At 45.9% G+C, this 20,894-nt stretch overlaps 1 protein-coding gene across 4 annotated transcripts in view; it reads right to left on the reverse strand.

Moving 5' to 3' along the window:
* The window catches only part of SATB2 (SATB homeobox 2), a 229,436-nt gene that overhangs the window by 110,283 nt on the left and 98,259 nt on the right, over positions 1 to 20,894 (reverse strand). For all 4 annotated transcript variants that reach the window (XM_063933041.1, XM_063933039.1, XM_063933040.1 and 1 more), the window contains exons 6-7: positions 15,109 to 15,211; positions 7,125 to 7,591 (exon numbers count right to left, since the gene is read on the reverse strand). In XM_063933041.1, coding sequence (XP_063789111.1) covers positions 7,125 to 7,591; positions 15,109 to 15,211 — 570 coding nt within the window. The remainder of the gene's footprint in view (positions 1 to 7,124; positions 7,592 to 15,108; positions 15,212 to 20,894) is intronic.

Genomic DNA, 20,894 nt, shown 5'->3' on the forward strand with positions numbered 1-20,894 from the left:
TTATCTCCCTCCAAGGATTGCTAAATCTGGGCCATATTCCTGCGACTTGCTGTTTTACTGTACTGGGGTGTTTTTGTGCAAAATAATTGCATCTGTCAAATGGGTTCTGTTTTTGCTGAGGACAATAAACTGTATTCCTATTTGTGATGTCATAAGTGAAATGAATAATCACAGTAGACAGGGCTTTATAAAAGGGACACTGACGAGACGCACCAAACCGAGAGAATGGGAATGTGCTGCTACTCTTTGTAATCATCCAAATACACCTTTGGATGGAACCCAAACCACTGCCGTGTTGTACAACACGTCTGTCCATAGTTAGAATGACTGGCTGTTAATCTATACACAACACAATGCTTTTCAGTTAATATGGTTGTGTCACAAACTGGCCTAATGATGTGTATGTGAAGTGCTGATTTTTTTTGATTTTTTTTAGCCGAAACCGACATGGCGACCAGACTGACACCTCGCCTGCGATTAGATAGAGCAGATGGATATTACCATGGGGAAGAATTAACACGGCTGGTACCCCCACCCCTCGATGAATAATCTCACCATAAATCATATCTGTCAGGGGCTGAGGACTTCAACCATTCTACAAAGGCTAATTCACTTTCATAAGATTGTCCAAACTCCCGCGATAATGATAGCCAAACACAGAACCCACACGACGCTCTGCAATTATCACAAGGGAGCTGTAAACACAGCACTGTCCCGGAAAACGCTTCTCTCTGCTCTTTAGCTCAATTAGCAAAGTTTGACGCGGGCGTTAATTATGACGTATGGGCTGTGCCACTGCCAGCTATAAAATATCCTATAGATTCCAAATGGGCACTGCTGAACTCAGAAATCCCCACTCACATGTCAGTCATCTTCTGGGACATTGTCTAGTGATTTGTAACGTAATTACTATCACCGAGCGCTCTCCCAAAAGCTGTGTTTGCAAATAAGGATTGTTTCGGATAAGGAATGCAGCTGCACATATGGCAGTAGGCGTGCGCAAAATCATGAAGACTGTTCTGTGAGATAGTCACCTCGGATAGGTAATGCTTATAAACAACAGCTATGATTACAAAATACATGTATCACTAGGGGGACTATTCATGAAGAAGTGAAAAGTGTGGAGAAGAGAGCCAGTGGAGTAGTTGCCCATGGCAACCAATCAGCACTGACGTGACATTTATAATTTGCATACTATACAATTGTACGAAGCAGCTGATTGGTTGCCATGGGCAACTTCTCCACAGGCTCACTGCTCCACTCTTTTCACTGCTTCATGAATAGACCCCTAGGTGAGTTGGCTCAGCATTAAGACATCCTGTATCACCGCTTATGCAGCGAGAGAGGAAGCCGTGACACCGCAACGGGTCAAGAGATTAGTCTTACAGCAACTGACCAGTCAGACAAACTGAATCTCTCCCATATGGTGATGACATACACACTTGTAGTGGCATGACACTATTGCGCAAGGACAATGACAATCCAAAATGGCCGCACTTGCGCAACATGCAGTAATATTTATTTGTCAATCAAGCATGTGTGAGTTACTACTTACGCATCCAGTTCAGTGGCGTCAAGGAGGCATTGCAGGTGGGCATCAGTGGATGGCGTTATGTTTTACAACAAGCGGTAAGTTGGCTATGGTGACTGTACTATTGGACAATCAGTTAGGGGCTACTGGATAAATCTGTGATTTTCCAATTGATTGCCGTTTCATACATATTGAAGAACGGGAATAATCCGTTCTTTCTGCGAAAAAGCTGAGAAAGGGGATTATCACCACTTGATACACTGTCCTCCAAGTCATTTTCCTATGTTTTGCTTATGGCAAACATCGGAGCTGTGGAGGTGCACCTGGGGGGGTCTCCTCTTTCTTACATGAGTCTACAATCAGGACAGCACAGACAGGGAACTGCTGATTACAGCGACATTTAGATTAAGTTCAGGCCCCATAGTAAGAGTAAACTTTCACAAATCTATGTTTATAAGATATGCCTAAGCCACTCGTGTACATAACGAGACAATACTGTAACGTGATCTTAGGCGATGATTGAAGTAAAGCGGAAACCAATTGGGAGGCAGCTCGGGCTGTGAGCTAGAACCCATCCATTAGAATTCAGATTATTTGCAAGAGGACAGAGCCAAGTAGAAGTTGGATGGGAGACGCAAGAATACTTCTCAAGAGAATATTATTGCCGGCCAACTTTCCCTGTCTGGCAACCTGACCGTTCCATTCACTGGAGTCAGGTTCCTGGGAACCCGTCTTAATGGTGGGGGTGGGGATCATCTTCTCTGGATTGAGGCCTGAATGGGTTTTTACTAGATTTGGCTACTGTGTGAAAACATTGGCAAAGGATGGGTTTGTTTATGAAGTACATAGAGAAAATGTGGATGCCTGGGGCTTCATGATGTGTCTAACCAGCCGTGAGCCCAGACAGCGGCTCTAAATGATGAATTATATCTAAGGAACATTCCTTTATTCCTATCTGGGGAGCTACGGCGCTGGTCACAGCATTATTAGGTATTAGCACCTGATATGCACATCTATCAAATATACACTGATGTACTCCGGTCTTGTTGGCCATGATTGTAGGAATCCTGCCAACGATATGAGCAAATACTGCTTCGTTTCTGTGCCTTACTGACTCAATGTGTCCAGGCAGAGACGGGCGCACAAGGCGGTACACCAGGGAAAGGCTATGCAGCAGCATTAGCATAAAGTCGCAGACGTGGCTGCAGCAAAAGACGCAAGGACGACTCCAGAAACAGCCCCCTTATCACAGAATTATTGCTATCATTTCATCTACCTATTACACAATGGGGATATCACATACGGGAGGAAGTCAGTTGACCGCCGGACGGGATCCCGGCGGTCAATATACCGATGCCAGAATCCCAACATAAGTTCCGACTGCCAGCTGGTTCCCCCACTTGGGTGGTGGTCCACGCCACCACCCGAAGGGGAATAGAACCCTGTGGCGACCGAAGGGACACGCTGTGCTCGCCGCCAGGATCACGACCATCGGGATCTCATACTGATCCATCACATACTACTATTAATAAACTTATTAATTCAAATGAAGGAACCTGGATACATTTCTTGTCTGTACCTTATACACAATAGATAAAACATGCCTCCAGTTTTGCTTGGACGGTCCCGCGTTGAGGGTTCTGTCCAGCCGCTACAATCAGAACTGTTGGTCTGCACAGCAGAACGAGTGTGTGCACATCTGTCAATGCGGCGCGCAAAAATTATAGGGTGATCGAAGGGGACCTGGAGCAGCAGCCAACTACTCTCTCTATCAGCTGATGTCAGACTACAAAGGTTAAACAATATAAACTTATCTAAAATAAAGACACGGAGACGTTCTGGCAGGCAAAAGGGCCAGTTTTAACTTTTTATAACAGGGGAAAAAGGTATGGTGGTGAAGAACAAAGGGCTCTACATGAAGTGCACCCTCTGCTCAAGCAAGACTGGCTTATGCGAGGTCCAGCTGCCATCCCATAACATGTAATTTACAAAAGCCTAGAAGGGGGACAACTGCCAGCTCATCACCTTCTTCTCAAGTACTAGATGAAGATCAACTACCAGCCCATCACCAACTACTCAAGTCCTAAATGGTGGCCAACTGCCAGCTGTCACCAACTACTCAAGTCTTAGATGGGAGTCAACTGCCAGTCCATCACCAACTGCTCAAGTCCTAGATGGGGGGCCAACTGCCAGTCCATCACCAACTGTTCAAGTCCTAAATGGTGGTCAACTGCCAGCTGTCACCAACTACTGAAGTCTTATATGGGAGTCAACTGCCAGTCCATCGCCAACTGCTCAAGTCCTAGATGGGAGTCAACTGCCAGCTACCACCAATTACTCCAGTCCTAGCTTGGGCCACACAAGAAGTTCTCATTTGCTGGTCCTGCCACTGATCACAGTAGGGTACATTCAGCCTAACCCATGCATTGGCAACTCATTCATTTCTACCGTTCTTTTCCGCTATAAGGAAGCGGCAACTAAGAAACAATAATAAAAGGGCGGGAGGGGGGATGTCTAAAGAAACAAGAGACTTCCCATACAGGAAACAATAGTATAAAATGCAAACCAGGCCTGCAACACGCACTTCAGACTACGATAGGCCAAACAAAAACCAGCCTCCTCACAAAACATCTGCCGCAAAACGTATGCTGACCCTTCCTAGTGGATTAAAATCCACCAGGCATATTAAATCCATTCCATGCCCTTTCTCTGAGAGCACCAGCAGAGCAAACCTCAATCCAGATGATACATAGAATTACCTGCACAATCTGCAGCTCGTTGCGTCTTCCCTGGCACGCTTTGCTATGACGCTGTGTTACTCTAGTGGGGAGTGGCCAATTGTGCACAGATGTGGAAGCGGGGCGGGGGCGGAGGCTCCTTCTCTTTAGACAAAACTCATCTTTAATTTAAAACCAAGACTTTTAGATTTATTGTGGCACCCCGTAACAGATGCCACACTGAAATATAAATAAGATATATCCATTGATCCGTGAGGACTCCAGTTATGTAAAAAAAAAATCCATTCGATTTGTATGATCTCCCAGCAGCAAATCTATGCTGTCAACATGATTTTCTGATTCCATTAAGTTTCTGAATATTGATTTGATACAAACAAGTCTATAGTTATTATATTGTTCCCCACTGACTTCTTCAGTGTACCTCTGCCAACCTCCAATTACAATGATTGGTTAAAAAGTTTGGTAAATAGCACTGCAATTAGGGGCTGGATTATTACGGATGTTCTAGGTCTTTTTCTCACTTCAGTCTACACATCAAAGGGTTATCAGAGAGGGTATGGGTCATTAGGTCGACCACACTTAGGTCGACAGCCATTAGGTCGCCCACTATTGGTCGACATGGTCATTAGGTCGACATGATCAATGTTGACATGGGAAAATATCGACATGAGTTTTTGTTTACTTTTTATTGTGTCGTTTTCTTCGTAAAGTGACGGGTAACCCCAATTAGTGCACCGTGTTCGCTCGCCATGCTACCGCTGCGCACGGCACAGGTTACCGTTCCCAATCGTAGTCCACGTGGATCGTAAAGTATGAAAAAGGTAAACATTTTTGAAAAACGCATGTCGACCTTTTTCCATGTCGACCTAATGACCATGTTGACCTAGTGACCATGTCGACCAATAGTGGTCGACCTAATGACCGTATCCCATCAGAGAAACTCTCACCGGCGGCAAGACTACCGTTCCTTACCGGATATTGGGCCTTATTCAGGTTTGTTAGCAAACCAAAAAAGTTAGCAGTTGGGTAAAACCATGTGCACTGCAGGTGGGGCAGATGTAACATGTGCAGAGAGAGTTCGATTTGGGTGGGGGGTGTTCAAACTGAAATCTAAATTGCAGTGTAAGAATAAAGCAGACAATATTTACCCTGCACAGAAACAATATAACCCACCCAAATCTAACTCTCTCTGCACATGTTACATCTGCCCCACCTGCACTGCAACATAGTTTTGCCCAATTACTAACTTTTTTGGTTTGCTAACAAACCTGAATAACCCCCATAGTCTCCATGGTGAGACGTTATAGCAGGGCCCTGTGTGCATAGCCCCCAACTATACATGGTGCTACGGCCGGAAAGATGGCACAGCTGGAAGCTAGTATAGGGGAAGCCCTCTGTACAGCACAGTGTAAGTCTGTACTGGGTGCAAAGTGTGTGGCACACAGTCCCTCCGCATCCATGGGCATCCTGCACAGTAACTGCAGGAACAGACGCAGACCGTCACAGATATGCATTTATGCCTGCGAAAGCCATATAATTTGCACATGGTTGAGGGCAGGTGTAAATTTACACTTATGATGATGTTGCCAGCACTAGCGAAACGCGTCTGATTTAGCAGTGCTCCTCACAGTGACTGTACTAGGTGGTTGAACAATTCAATTAGTTATCCAAAAAACTGTTATCCAATCAAACATGTGCCAGAAAATGTATGCACGTTTTAGTGATGTGTTATAAATGCGCTTTCCATAAGCTTTTTAGGTGCCCCATTTTCATCTATACTATCTGCCCTAGTGGCAGCACACAACGTGGCAGCACACAACGTGGCATTAACATGCTAGAACGCAATGGTTAAAAACAGCGCCACTGATTTATTTGTCTTATTATATAAGCATTTCAAAATGTCACATATTGACCGCTACACAGAATAAACCTGAAATATAGCATGGCTAATAGCAGGCAATACAGTACAAAACCACAGTACGGAAACATAAGCGAAACACTTAAAAGACTTAAAAAACACTGTAATGAAGAAACTTTCATGAAACACTTTCACAATAAACTGACAAGATGATCTCTGAAAGGAGAGTTCTCCGACAGATTGCTGCCCGTAGGCAAATCACTGCAGGATTGTCTCTGTCTGGGATTATTACTACCAAGGAGCTATGCAGTACGGGCACAGATCAGACTGCATCAGAGAAACACTGGCACACCACAAGCATAAGGCACAATGGTTCGGATTCAGAGATGTATGGAACACCGTTGCAGTTGCAATTCAGTACGCAGCGGCTTTGCGGAAATATGTATGATGACACCTGTCGACCTTTCATGCGTCTACTTTTTGTCCCCGTCGGCCTTTCATATGTCGACCTTTTGTCCCTGACTATTTGGTGTCAACTAATTGACTGTCGACGGTAACACTGACTATTTAATGAGCCATACCCATTTTGTTTGCATTCCCTTCAGGCCACCTCCCAGTGTCCTCCCTGGAATGCCCAACTCTTTGTCGCCCCATTTCTGATGCCCCCACAATCCCAATAGAATTAATGAGCCGTAGGGTTCTCCAGGACTTTTTGCGCATGCGCAGTGGCAAATGAACGCTGAACTACATGAACAGCGGCGTTGCGTTTGGATTGCATGCACCTCTGAATCCGACTCTTAGGGGTCTATTTACGAAGCCTTAGATGGAGGTAAAGTGGATGGAGATAAAGTCCCAACCAACCAGCTCCTAACTGTCATTTTTCAAACCCAGTCTGTGACATGGCAGTTAGGAGCTGATTGGCTGGGGCTTTACCTCCATCCAAGGCTTAGTAAATAGACCCCTACGTGAGCAGCGCTAAGCAACAGAAATAATTTACCTGTGTGCGATTGAAGGCGACTCTTGCAAACACCGCTTGAGACACGCTTGCCCTTTTCAGCTCGTCCCGCACTTGTTGGTAGATCTCCGGAGAGACTTCCACAGAAGAGTTGGAGGTCTCCACTGGCTTCACAGGTCTAGGGATGGGTGGGTGATTTAGGAATTGCTGATTGATGGCCTGAGGGTGTTGGTGAGCTAAAAGTCTGCTGACAGCTATTTGCTGGTTGATTAAATGTGCCATGGCTATCTGCTGCCGTACTAACGAAGGACTGAGCTGAGGAGACAAGAGTCCAGGGTTCATTATCGGTTGCATGGTTGGAACTTGACTCCTAATTGGCGTGCTGTGGTGGAGCGGACTGTGAGGAGACTGCTCATTGCTCTTCCCTAAACTGGCCAGCTGGTTCATGTTTGACAAATGTGTTGGTCGTTGGCCCAGTACGCAGTAATCCGTTAAATTGTCCCGTTCAACTACAGGGGGAAAACAAAAAGACCAGATTACGTCAGCGTTCCTGAAGTACAAGTTATGCGCTAATATAAAAAACTAAATAAAACATCTGAAGTTCACAACATTTTAAAACGTACTGTAAAACTAAGTGTAATTTAATTACTTTTATTTTGCCATATAAACTTGCTGAATTTTAAATAGATTCATTTTGTAGGATACTGTATGTCTACTTTTTTAGTTTCAGACAATGGGCCTAATTCAGACCTGATCGCTAGACTGCGTTTTCGTACAGTAAGCGATCAGGTCTAAACTGCGCATGCGTATGCACCGCAATGCGCAGGGTGTCGCACATGTACAAAGCGGATCGCCGCTCAGCGATGGGTTTGTGCGAAGAATCCATTCACACGGGCAAACGCAGGGAGATTTACGGGAAGAAGGCGTTTGTGGGTGTCATCTGACCGTTTTCAGGGAGTGTCTGGAAAAATGCAGGCGTGTCCAAGCGCGTCAATTCTGGTCCCGGACAGGCTGAAGTGATCGCAGCGGCTGAGTAAGTACTGGGCTGCGCAGAGACTGTACAAAATCTGTATGTACAGCTCTGCTACACATGCAATCGCACACTTGCACAGCTAAAATAGACTACCCTGTGTGCAACGACTATGCAAAACGCAGGACAGCAAAAAAAAACCTAGCAAGCGATCAGGTCTGAATTAGCTCCAATGAGGGGTATTTTTACTAAAAATCAACAAAAATTTATCTAGAATCGACCAACATCGACAAGGTGCTCCAGGGTCAAAATTCCTTATTTGCTTAAAAATCAATTTTATTATTTTTATTTTAAAAAAATTGTTTTGGGACGATTTATTTCTTCTTTTTTTTATAATGACTTTTATTAAACCTACGATCTGCATAGGGCATACTAGAAAACATTGTTTTGTCTTTGCTCTACATTGGTTGATTTTGGCTGTTTTTTTTTTTTTTTTGTCGATTTTGACTGATTTTGGCCTATTTCAACTTTTAGTAAATCTCCAAAATGCAAATTCCACCAAAAATCACCCAAAAATCAGTGGAAAACAGAAAATCGATCTTTAGTACATATATCCCTGGGCAAGGGCATAGCTACCATAGGTGCAGGCAGTACAGCTGCTACGGGGCCCAGAGCTGAGAGGGGCCCACCTTCCCTGTCACAGTTACATGTGTTATACACAGGGTGTAGCTACCATAGGTGCAGGGAGTGCAGCTGCTATGGGGCCCAGAGCTGAGAGGGGCCCACCTTCCCTGTCACAGTTACATGTGTTATATACATTTTTCACCATTGGGTGGTACGTAGGGGTCCTTTCAGACTTTTTCCTTGGGGCCTGCAATATATCTAGGTATGCCCCTGCACCTGCTCATTGTAGTATGGTATAAAATAAACTGGAGGGCATTATAATGTTATATAATATGAACCGGGGCACTGTAATGAGGCACAATATGAACGGGGAGCACTATGTATCATAATGTGATTTGGGGGCACCGTGCGGCATAATGTGTACTGGCAGCTCTGAAATGTGACACAGGGTGAACTTAATCACTACTGCGATTCATAAAATAAACTAGGGCACTACTATGGGGCATAACATTAAATAAGGCTCTACTATGGTTCAGAAAATGAACTAGGGCACTATTATAGGGCATACAATTAACAAGTGCTGCAGAGAAGTGTCTCTCTAGAAGCACTGGGACGGGGGCCCCGTCAAAATGTTGCTATGGGGCCCACAAAGTTCTGGCTACACCCCTTCCCCTGGGACTGATTTACTAAGCTTGGGAAGGATGCTTTATTTAGTCACAGCTGCACCATTTTCTTAGGCTTAATTCCCCCGACTGCACATCTTTACTGAGTATGCACAGTCAAGCCATCTAACGTGGAGACTAACTACATACAGTAAAAGACTGAAATTAACCACACAGGCTGCAATATCTGCAATGAATTATCTGGGTACCACAATGTGTGGCGCTAAAGGTGGATCAGATGTATGACAGTAATACTGAACTGAACCAATAGGATAATTATCTGGCAGGTTGGTAAGTGAAGTCATAAGATGACCCCCATCAGCCCTTGCAACTGCACTAAGGGCCTGACCTTGAGTGATACGCAGCACCAGCTGTGGGGGCATCTTTTGCTGTAGTTTAACCTAAGACTTTATTCAAATGCCACTACAAAGCTCTTCCCCAGTGTACATCCGTGTGTCAGAATGTGCAAGGACTGAGACACCCACTTCAGCGTCCGTAGACACTCAAACACGCTTAGTGCGTCTTTAAAAACCATTAGTACGCAGAGAAGGAACCTGAGTCGGAATGGGTTTAAGTCGACCCTATTTAGGTCGACACTCATTAAGTCAACCACTATTGTTCGACAGGCAGTAGGTTGACACATGAAAAAATGTTGACGTGGTCGGCAGGTCGACATGGAAAAAGGTTGACGTGATTTTTTAGTGTTTTTTTTTTTTTGGTCGTTTTCTTCATAAAGTGACCACGAATCCCAATTAGTGCACCGTGTCCTCGCGCATGGCTGGCTTCGCTCGTCATGCTTTGGGCAAGGTGCCTCGCTCCACTGCAGCTGCGCTCAGCACAGGTTACTATTCCCAATCGTAGTCCACGTGGATCGTAAAGTATGAAAAAGTAAAAAAAAAAAAAAAACTCATGTCGATCTTTTCATGTGTCATCTTTGCCACGTCGACCTAATGCATATCGACAAATACAGTTTGACCTATTGAGTGTCGGCCTAAGTGAGGTCAACCTAAGGACCGTATCCCACCTGAGTCAGATATGGTCTATTACAGAGTGTATGTAACCTATGAGGTACCACAAATCTTTCTAATGATATGGTTAGTGGAACATTTTTTGAAACGTGCACTTCAAAGGTATTCCTATCTGCGTGCCACTAAGCCTTCCTCACTCATTCTCGCCAATCCATCTGCACTCAGACAGGACATATGTTCTAAAGTAGAATAATTAGGCACAGTCAGGGAAACTTTGCCCTGGCACAACTCACGGCTGTCACCCTATCTCTATAAAACATCTGGACCCCGCACGCGGCACCAGGGAGGCAGAATACGACAGGTTTGTATTGGATGCTTTACAATCCCAGGAAAAGTATTTTTACCTTATCCTAAACCTTAATGAGATATGTTTTATTTTCTACAGACATTTAAATATTAGTCGTTATATATCCCATATTACATTTCAGAAACAAAGAAAGCAGTTTAAAGTTAAATAAAGCATAGACATAATATCAATGTGATTATATCTACGTCTGTATATTGTACAATGGGATGGCCTAGGGCAGGGCGGGCAAACCTGTGCCACCCCAGCTAGTGTGCATTCCACACTATTCTCTATATTGTAAAATGGGATGGCCTAGGGCAGCGGCGGGCAACCTGTGGCACCCCATCTGCTGTGCATTCCACACTATTCTCTATATTGTACAATGGGATGGCATAGGGCAGCGGCGGGCAACCTGTGGCACCCCATCTGCTGTGCATTCCACACTATTCTCTATATTGTACAATGGGATGGCATAGGGCAGCGGCGGGCAACCTGTGGCACCCCATCTGCTGTGCATTCCATACTATTCTCACATCTCTACGAGAACTGCGACATAGAAAGATCGTTCTCCTACTTCAACAAATGATATTTTACTACGAAACTACAATAACCTACATGGAAATGTCTTATAATCTATTTCATAAGATCTATTTATCTCCGTCCTAAGAGACGATTGCATATTGGGTTAACAGATGATCACAGTTGCCCTAAATGTACGGCCCCTATGAAAAAAATTCTGGATTAATGTCTATAAATGTGCTATATATCATTTGGTCAGCCTACTTACCCTTTACCCGGAGAGAGGGCTATACGGCTGGTACAGTGATGGGCGCAAATGCCACCACAGCTGTGAATTTGTACGCAGCGGCTGTGCAAAAAATATGGCGCAACTGCCGGGATTTGTACTGAGACCAACAGTGCCGGCATCTCTGAACCGCAGGAAGTAAGACGCCAGAGCCATTGTAACTGCCTACGAGATCAGTCGCGAGCTGTGACATGCCCCCAAAATGGTCGCAATACGACTGCGTTCGAGTCGCAACTCCTCTTTAACCTCCCACAAACGCTCCCTGCCTTTACTCACTTTGTGGTCCATTCATGAAGAAGTGAAAAGTGTGGAGAAGTGAGCCAGTGGAGAAGTTAGCCATGGCAACCAATCAGCATTCAAGTAACAGTTATAAATTGCATACTATACAATTGTACGGAGCAGCTGATTGGTTGCCATGGGCAACTTCTCCACAGGCTCACTTCTCCACTCTTTTCACTGCTTAATGAATAGACCTCTTTGTGAATAACTCTTCAGGAGGGAGTGGGGTGGGTCAGGGTTAGAATACTCACTGGGATCCATATGTATTGTGACTGTCAGGATTCCGCTGCCAGGATTCTGACTGTCCGGATCCCGATGGCTGGCATTTCGTACCCAACCCGTCGTGGTTTGAAACGCGGTTGTTTCTCCAGGATGATCCGATATCTATCCCATGATAACGCTTGTCCTCTTGTTCTCTTGGGACTTCCCGTACACGCCTGCCTGGTCTTGTCTCTTTGGGGTCTATTCATGAAGCAGTGAAAAGTGAGCAGAAGTGAGCCAGTGGAGAAGTTGCCCATGGCAACCAATCGGCTGCTCCGTACAATTATATAGTATGCAAATTATAAATGTTAATTCAATGCTGATTGGTTGTGATGGGCCACTTCTCCACTGGCTCACTTCTCCACACTTTTCACTGCTTCATGAATAGACCCCCTATATGTTTTATAACTTTATCGTCACTTTCTGTTTGTCTTGTATAATTGTCTTCCACAATTGTATATAGATTATGCTTATTATGTCACTTATAGACAATTATTGCTACTGTGATTACACAACGCCTGTACTGTATGCTTTTTATCCAACACGCATTTGAAAATGTGTAATAAAAAAAAAAAAACACAAGTACTTATGATTTATCAACAACCATGTGGCTGGGGACGGATGGTCAACTTTGTATAACAATGTTAAAAATGTAGGACTTCATTCACGGTAAATGCTGTGTGTATTGGCCCTCATTCCGAGTTGTTCGCTCGCAAGCTGCTTTTAGCAGCTTTGCACACGCTAAGCCGCCGCCTACTGGGAGTGAATCTTAGCTTATCAAAACTGCGAACAAAAGATTAGCAAAATTGCGAATAGACACTTCTTAGCAGTTTCTGAGTAGCTCCAGACTTACTCGGCAACTGCGATCAGTTCAGTGCTTGTCGTTCCTGGTTTGACGTCACAAACACTCCCAGCGTTCGGCCAGACATTCCTCCGTTTCTTCAGCCACTCCCGCGTTTTTCCCAGAAACTGTAGCGTTTTTTCGTACACACCCATAAAACGGCCAGTTTCCGACCAGAAACACCCACTTCCTGTCAATCACACTCCGATCACCAGAACGAAGAAAAAACCTTGTAATGCCGTGAGTAAAATACCTAACTGCATAGCAAATTTACTGCCGTGAGTAAAATACCTAACTGCATAGCAAATTTACTTGGCGCAGTCGCACTGCGGACATTGCACATGCGCATTAGCGACTAATCGCTCCGTTGCGAGAAAAATATAACGAGCGAACAACTCGGAATGACCCCCATTGTCCCCAGGTGTCCCAAGGCCAGGTAAGGTGGCACATGTGTTTGTACATAGTTATATACCTCCACCGTGGTGACATAAACCATTGAAAGACGCAGAAAGGGCCACACTGATACATAAAGCAGATAACCAGGTAATAACAACTTCCTGCAACAAAGGTTTGTCTGATGAAAGACGGATTGCAGGACAGCTTTTCTTTCCCTATCACAGGAGATCAGAAAGGGCTGTACGCTCCTGAAACAATTGTCACATTACCTTGAAGCGACTCAATCGCTGCTTGTTCTGCAAGCTCCCAAATCTTTTTATGCCCATCAAAAGCACTTGAACCCATTGAAAGCAAAGCCCTGTTTACCTACCTCCCCACCTTGGGCTCTTCACGAACCACTTGTGTTCATGAGCTGGCTTAGGGAACAATGCCAAACAAGGAAGCTGATGAGTGCGGCTTTTTAAATTGTCTGTGTACGCAACATCTGAAACACCAATTTGGATCCTTGACCTCATTTAAATCAAGGTTTAGTTCTACAGATGTTGTGCTGTAAAGTTGTAGTCTGGATTCGCTATGCTCACAACTTTGGAGTGTTTAAGAGCTGGTGATATTTATCTTTCTGGGTGAGTGGACCAAATAATAAGTAATTTACAGATGTGTCCTCATACATCTAGCCTGAATACGCAGCGCAGAGCGAGATGGCGGGTGGGAGTGAGCTGCAAGGTCCTGTGCAACTCTGCAAAATTGGACAACCTTTACGCCAAAAATGTGTCTTAGTCGCAACACAATGCGAGTAGGATGCACCAGGGGACTGTGCTGACTCAGTTGATATGCAACACTTGTATATCTGTGTGTGACTGACTCTGGATACGAAGCACAACAGAACTTAGCGTGGAAAAAAGCCCCGGCCGCTTCATTGTAGCACTTCATATGCAAATTCAGACTCAGTTGCACACAGATATACAAGTGTCGCATATCAAATTACTCAGCACAGTCTCCTGGTGCGTCCTAGTCTCTGAATCTGTATGAGAAGTGCTACAATGTAGCAGCCACAGCTTTTTTCCCATACAAATATTGTTCGGCTCCGTATACAGACTCAGTCACACATAATATACAAGTGTCACATATCACACTAATCAGCATCGTCTCCTTGTGCGTCCTAGCTGTATTGTGTTGTGACTAAAATGCATTTTCAGCAAAAGAAGACGCCCAACGTTAGCACTCTTCCAGTGCGATGATTGGGGCCAGAGCTGACGTCAGACACCCTCCCTCCAAACGCCAGGTTCCTCCTGCGTTTTTCTGGACACTCCTCTAAAACGGTCAGTTGCCACCCACAAACGCCCTCTCTCTGTCAGTCCCCTTTGCCATCGCTCCGCGCAATTGCTTTTTTCGCACCATCCCGTCGCTGCCCAGCGCTCCCCGTTGCGCCTGTGCATTTGCAGTGCATACGCATGCGCAGTTCAGACCTGATCGCCTGCTGTGCGAAAACGCACAGCAGCGATCAGCTCTGAATGGGCTCCATAGTGGCTCACGCACACCGGGCATCTTGCATTGAATAGCGTATTGAGGCTGGATGTATGAGGACACATCTGTACGTCATTGTTCCAAAACGCCAGCCGCCTGTCAACCATGCTGTGTCTATTGGAGCCCCGTTGCAGCCCCAGATCTGCGCAGTGCGGCTTCTGTGCATGCACCGATCATTAAATATCGTCCAACTGCGAAATAAAACCCCTCTAAATAGCGCCTATCTCTGAGTCTGTCCCAATGTTCTTTAATGAATGGTTCATCAAGTTAGCAATTCAAATCTCTAATAGTCACTACAATGAAATGTAGAGCTTTCTAATGTAAGAATAAGCAGAGATAGAAAATATTACCTTTCATCTTCTTGAACTTCTTATACCATCGCCCAAACTCGTGGCATTTGGTAGCTGACACGTTGGCATAGTAGGTGCTGTTTACAATGGAGGATATCATACTCTGGAAGAGAGACGACAGTAACTTGGTTTATTTGTCACAAACTTTAAGTACATGACATTATTTTGACGTTTTATGTTACCTTTGCTTCATCTACTGATATATTTATTATTTGGTTACTATTAATACAGAATTTGTTAATTAAAAAAAAAGGGGGCAGAAAATAGAGATAAGGACAGAGGTAGAGAAGGGACAGGAGCGGGGTGGGGGGGGGATTGGGGCAGAGGAAAGAGATAAGGACAGAGGTAGAGAAGGGACAGGAGCGGGGTGGGGGGATTGGGGCAGAGGATGGAGATAAGATCAGAGGTGGAGAAGGGACAGGAGTGGGGGGGGGGGGGGTTGGGGCAGAAGATAGAGATAAGGACAGAGATGGAGAAGGGACAGGAGCGGGGTGGGGGGATTGGGGCAGAGGATAGAGATAATGACAGAGGTAGAGAAGGGACAGGAACGGGGTGGGGGGATTGGGGCAGAGGATAGAGATAAGGACAGAGATGGAGAAGGGACAGGGGTGGGGGGGGAGGGATTGGGGCAGAGGATAGAGATAAGGACAGAGATAGAGAAGGGACAGGAGCGGGGTGGGGGGATTGGGGCAGAGGATAGAGATGAGGACAGAGATAGAGAAGGGACAGGAGCGGGGTGGGGGGATTGGGGCAGAGGATAGAGATAAGGTCAGAGATGGAGAAGGGACAGAAGCGGGGTGGGGGGATTGGGGCAGAGGATAGAGATAAGGACAGAGGTAGAGAAGGGACAGGAGTGGGGTGGGGGGATTGGGGCAGAGGATAGAGATAATGACAGACATGGAGAAGGGACAGGAGCGGGGTGGGGGGATTGGGGCAGAGGATAGAGATAAGGACAGACATGGAGAAGGGACAGGAGCGGGGTGGGGGGATTGGGGCAGAGGATGGAGATAATGACAGAGGTAGAGAAGGGACAGGAGCGGGGTGGGGGGGGATTGGGGCAGAGGATAGAGATAAGGACAGAGATGGAGAAGGAACAGGAGCGGGGGGGGGATTGGGGCAGAGGATAGAGATGAGGACAGAGGTGGAGAAGGGACAGGAGCGGGGTGGGGGGGGATTGGGGCAGAGGATAGAGATGAGGACAGAGGTGGAGATGGGACAGGAGCGGGGGGGTTGGGGCAGAAGATAGAGATAAGGACAGACATGGAGAAGGGACAGGAGCGGGGTGAGGGGGGGGGTGGATTGGGGCAGAGGATGGAGATAATGACAGAGGTAGAGAAGGGACAGGAGCGGGGTGGGGGGATTGGGGCAGAGGATAGAGATAAGGACAGAGATAGAGAAGGGACAGGAGCGGGGTGGGGAGGGGTTGAGGCAGAGGATAGAGATGAGGACAGAGGTGGAGTAGGGACAGGAGCGGGGTGGGGGGATTGGGGCAGAGGATAGAGATAAGGACAGAGATGGAGAAGGGACAGGAGCGGGGTCGGGGGTGGGGGGGGATTGGGGCAGAGGATAGAGATAAGGACAGAGGTGGAGAAGGGACAAGAGCGGGGTGGGGGTGGGGGATTGGGGCAGAAGATAGATATAAGGACAGACATGGAGAAGGGACAGGAGCGGGGTGGGGTGGGGGGGTGGATTGGGGCAGAGAATAGAGATAAGGACAGAGACGGAGAAGGGACAGGGGTGGGGAGGGGGAGGGGTTGAGGCAGAGGATAGAGATAAGGACAGACATGGAGAAGGAACAGGAGCGGGGGGGATTGGGGCAGAGGATAGAGATAAGGACAGAGGTGGAGAAGGGACAGGAGCGGGGTGGGGGGTGGGAGGGGTTGAGGCAGAGGATAGAGATAAGGACAGAGATGGAGAAGGGACAGGGGTGGGGAGGGGTTGAGGCAGAGGATAGAGATGAGGACAGAGGTGGAGAAGGGACAGGAGCGGGGTGGGGGTGGGGGGATTGGGGCAGAGGATAGATATAAGGACAGAGGTGGAGTAGGGACAGGAGCGGGGTGGGGGGGGGATTGGGGTAGAGGATAGAGATAAGGACAGAGATGGAGAAGGGACAGGGGTGGGGTGGGGGGATTGGGGCAGAGGATAGATATAAGGACAGAGGTGGAGAAGGGACAGGAGCGGGGTGGGGGGGGGATTGGGGCAGAGGATAGAGATAAGAACAGAGATGGAGAAGGGACAGGGGTGGGGAGGGGTTGAGGTAGAGGATAGAGATGAGGACAGAGATGGAGAGGGGATGGACTCGGACCCATCATAGATCAGGTCCAAAGCTACTGGTCCACAGATAAAGAAGGAGGAAGATTGCGTGGCAAAAGTCAAACATGGATCAACGTTTCTTCGATGCCCTGCCCCCCATATATAGGGCAGCGCGGTATATGCATAGGGCAACATGGCTGGCATAGTGGTTAGCGCTGCTGTCTCAAAGCCCTGAAGTCATGAGTTCCATTCCTGACCAAAGCACTATATGTGTGGAGTTTGTCTGTTCTCCCAGTGTCTGCCAGGTGCTCAGGCTTCCTCCGAAATCTGCCAAAATATGAACCCTAGTATGTGATAGGGAATGCAGATTATAAAATAAGATTGTGATATAATGTAATATTGTAAGATAAGGGTGTAATATAGATTGTACTCCACTGGGACAGGGGCTGATGTGAATGGCTGAATACTCCCTGTAAAGCGCTGAGGAATATGTGTGCACTATAGATAACTGCTAATAAATAAATAATGCACAGTGGGGGTCATTCTGAGTTGTTCGCTCTGTAATTTTTTTCGCATCGCAGCGATTTTCCGCATAGTGCGCATGCGCAATGTCCGCACTGCGACTGCGCCAAGTAAATTTGCTATGCAGTTAGGTATTTTACTCACGGTTTTTTCTTCGTTCTGGTGATCGTAATGTGATTGACAGGAAGTGGGTGTTTCTGGGCGGATACAGGCCGTTTTATGGGCGTGTGGGAAAAAACGCTACCGTTTCTGGGAAAAACGCGGGAGTGGCTGGAGAAACGGAGGAGTGTCTGGGCGAACGCTGGGTGTGTTTGTGACGTCAAACCAGGAACGACAAGCACTGAACTGATCGCAGATGCCGAGTAAGTTTCGAGTTACTCAGAAACTGCACAGAGATGTATTTTCGCAATAATGCGAATCTTTCGTTCGCAATTTTGATAAGCTAAGATTCACTCCCAGTAGGCGGCGGCTTAGCGTGTGCAATGCTGCTAAAAGTAGCTTGCGAGCGAACAACTCGGAATGACCCCCAGTATACGACCCCACTGCTCAGAGCCTCCCTACAGGTCTTCCGTCTTCCCCGTTGAATTTCTTAAGGTGGCCTCTATATATTTATGGGTGCCGCTCCTTCCTCCCTCTTGAACACACCTTGAAGTGCACAGTCAGGAAATACCCTCCACTAAGGTCCAAAAGAAGCGTGTGGTATAAAGTGACCGGGACAGCAGAGGTCATTACTGCTCCCCCGCTGGCGGCACCAGAGAAAAGGAAATGCACAATAGGGTAACAATGATCACGGTTATCTAAGTGGTATTATATGAATAGATCAGCTTTATATATATGTGATCATGTGTTTTATGTTAGGTATTTATCTGTAGTGGTCAGATCTGACGATGGGTGACCTTTACATTCACCAGATGTGCAGGGTGTGATATTATCTCCAATATACTGTATATTAACACTTCCTGTGGTTCAAGTCAGGGAAATTAGTAACTCCCCCCCCACATTATCATTTACTTCTTAGGAAATTGGTTTGACATACATTCTAATTTCAGTACATAGGGCCAGATGTACTAAGCCTGAAAAGTGATAAATATCACTGTGATAAAGCACCAGCCAATCGGCTCCTAACTGTCATTTTTCAAACACAGCCTGTAACATGACAGTTAGGAGCCGATTGGCTGGTGCTTTATCACAGTGATATTTATCACTTTTCAGGCTTAGTACATCTCCCCCATAGTGTGCGGCTTTGAATCTGAAGGTTGTATTATTGTGCATTAGAGGCTTCATATTATTATTTTCCTAAAGCCACAACTCATCTCAATATCAGTACAGTTTTTGGGTCAGATGTACCAAGCCTTGGAGAATGATAAAGTGCCTGTAACATGGCAGTTAGCTGATTGGCTGGTACTTTATCTCTCTCCACTTTATCACTCTCCAAGATTTCAAGATGCATGTGCACAGTGTCTATTCACAGGACACAGAGGGACGGGGGCATGCCAGCAGCTCAGAGCGCACTGGTCATGCCCCCTCAGTGACGGAACACGGGGGCGTGGCACTGCCATGAGGCCACGTCCTCTTTTACAAAGGCCCCACACATGGGAGCGTGACTTCCATGCGTGGACGCGCACGCATGGGAGTCACGCTCTACCGTTTTAAAATGTCGGGAGGTACGACTTAGGGGTCAACCCAATTCGGTGTGAGGTGCTGAATGCGAGATGCGAGGTGAGAGTTACCATTTTCTCCACATATTCACATTGCAAATTTAGTTTGCAATCCAATTTGAAACTCGCACTGAACCAGGCTGAGTAAACTCGTATTTTTCCGTTTGCACCTTTCTGACGGTGAGAGATTATATGGAAAAATCTGTATTTAAGAGTGAAAATATTGAGACGCCGTGCAGAACCCCAATTGGAAGTTTCCAATTAGCTTAATTAAACCAATAATTACACGTAATTTTTTGTGTTTTTTTGGTGTGCCGGAATACCCCAAAATCAACTATTTTGTTGCTGTATGCACCCCAAATATAATTAGTGTTTATTTGTTTTGAAAAATAATTGTTTTGTTTTTTTTAATTTAACGTCACCTCAAAGGTCCCCAAAAACATTTTTTCTACCTTTTTTTGCACTTTTTATTTTCTTTCGTATGAAAGTAAATGAAAAAAAATTGTTTTTTAGCAGCTTTTTTTACTTTTAAAAAATGCACAAATCAACCATTTATCACTGTTTAAAAACCTCCAGCACTTTCCTTATGCCCACTAACAGCCCTCTGTACGATTCTGCAAATGAAATTGTCACTCTTTTGGGATCCAGGAAGGTCACCCCACTTTTTTATGCAATTCACTCACATCGCATTTGTCAGACAACTCACTGTGAGAATAGGCATTTTTAACTGGACTGGAAAATTTTCAGGTGCGCAGATTTGTGCAAAGCCTGCGAGTTTCATGAAACAAACTCGCACCTAATTGGATTGACCTCATAGATGGACCGTAATACAATCCCCATTACGACATACTGTAGGGTCTATACATCAAGGTGAATGGGTCTGTTATACATATGGAAACAGTACATGGCCAGTACAAAAGAAGAAGAAGATGAAGGAGGATGAGGAGAAGGATGAGGAGAAGAAGAAGAAGGATGAGGAGAAAGAAGAGGAAGAAGAAGAAGAAGACAGCTGCAGGTTATGATAGTTTGTGATGGTGTCATTAAAACAATGAAACCCGCTGACTGGTCAGAATACGAGACACTCATCCTGATTGGGTACAGCAATGTTCAGCAGCTCTCAAACTACAGTGAAGCAGCCAATAACCAATTAGATCAGCTGTCTCATACTCCGGCCAATCAAAATATAGCCTCTCTTGTTATTACTGATTAGCCAGGAGCCATGCCATTGACGTTGGGGCTCCTTGCAGAGCCAGTCTCTGTCATTCACATGTTTGGGGATATTTTTATTTAAATCCCAAAACTGTAAGATTGATAAGGATCTTGCTGGTTCTTGATGCCTAACAAATATGTGAA

Source organism: Pseudophryne corroboree, chromosome 7 (assembly GCF_028390025.1).
Source record: "Pseudophryne corroboree isolate aPseCor3 chromosome 7, aPseCor3.hap2, whole genome shotgun sequence".
Classification (NCBI taxonomy): domain Eukaryota; kingdom Metazoa; phylum Chordata; class Amphibia; order Anura; family Myobatrachidae; genus Pseudophryne; species Pseudophryne corroboree.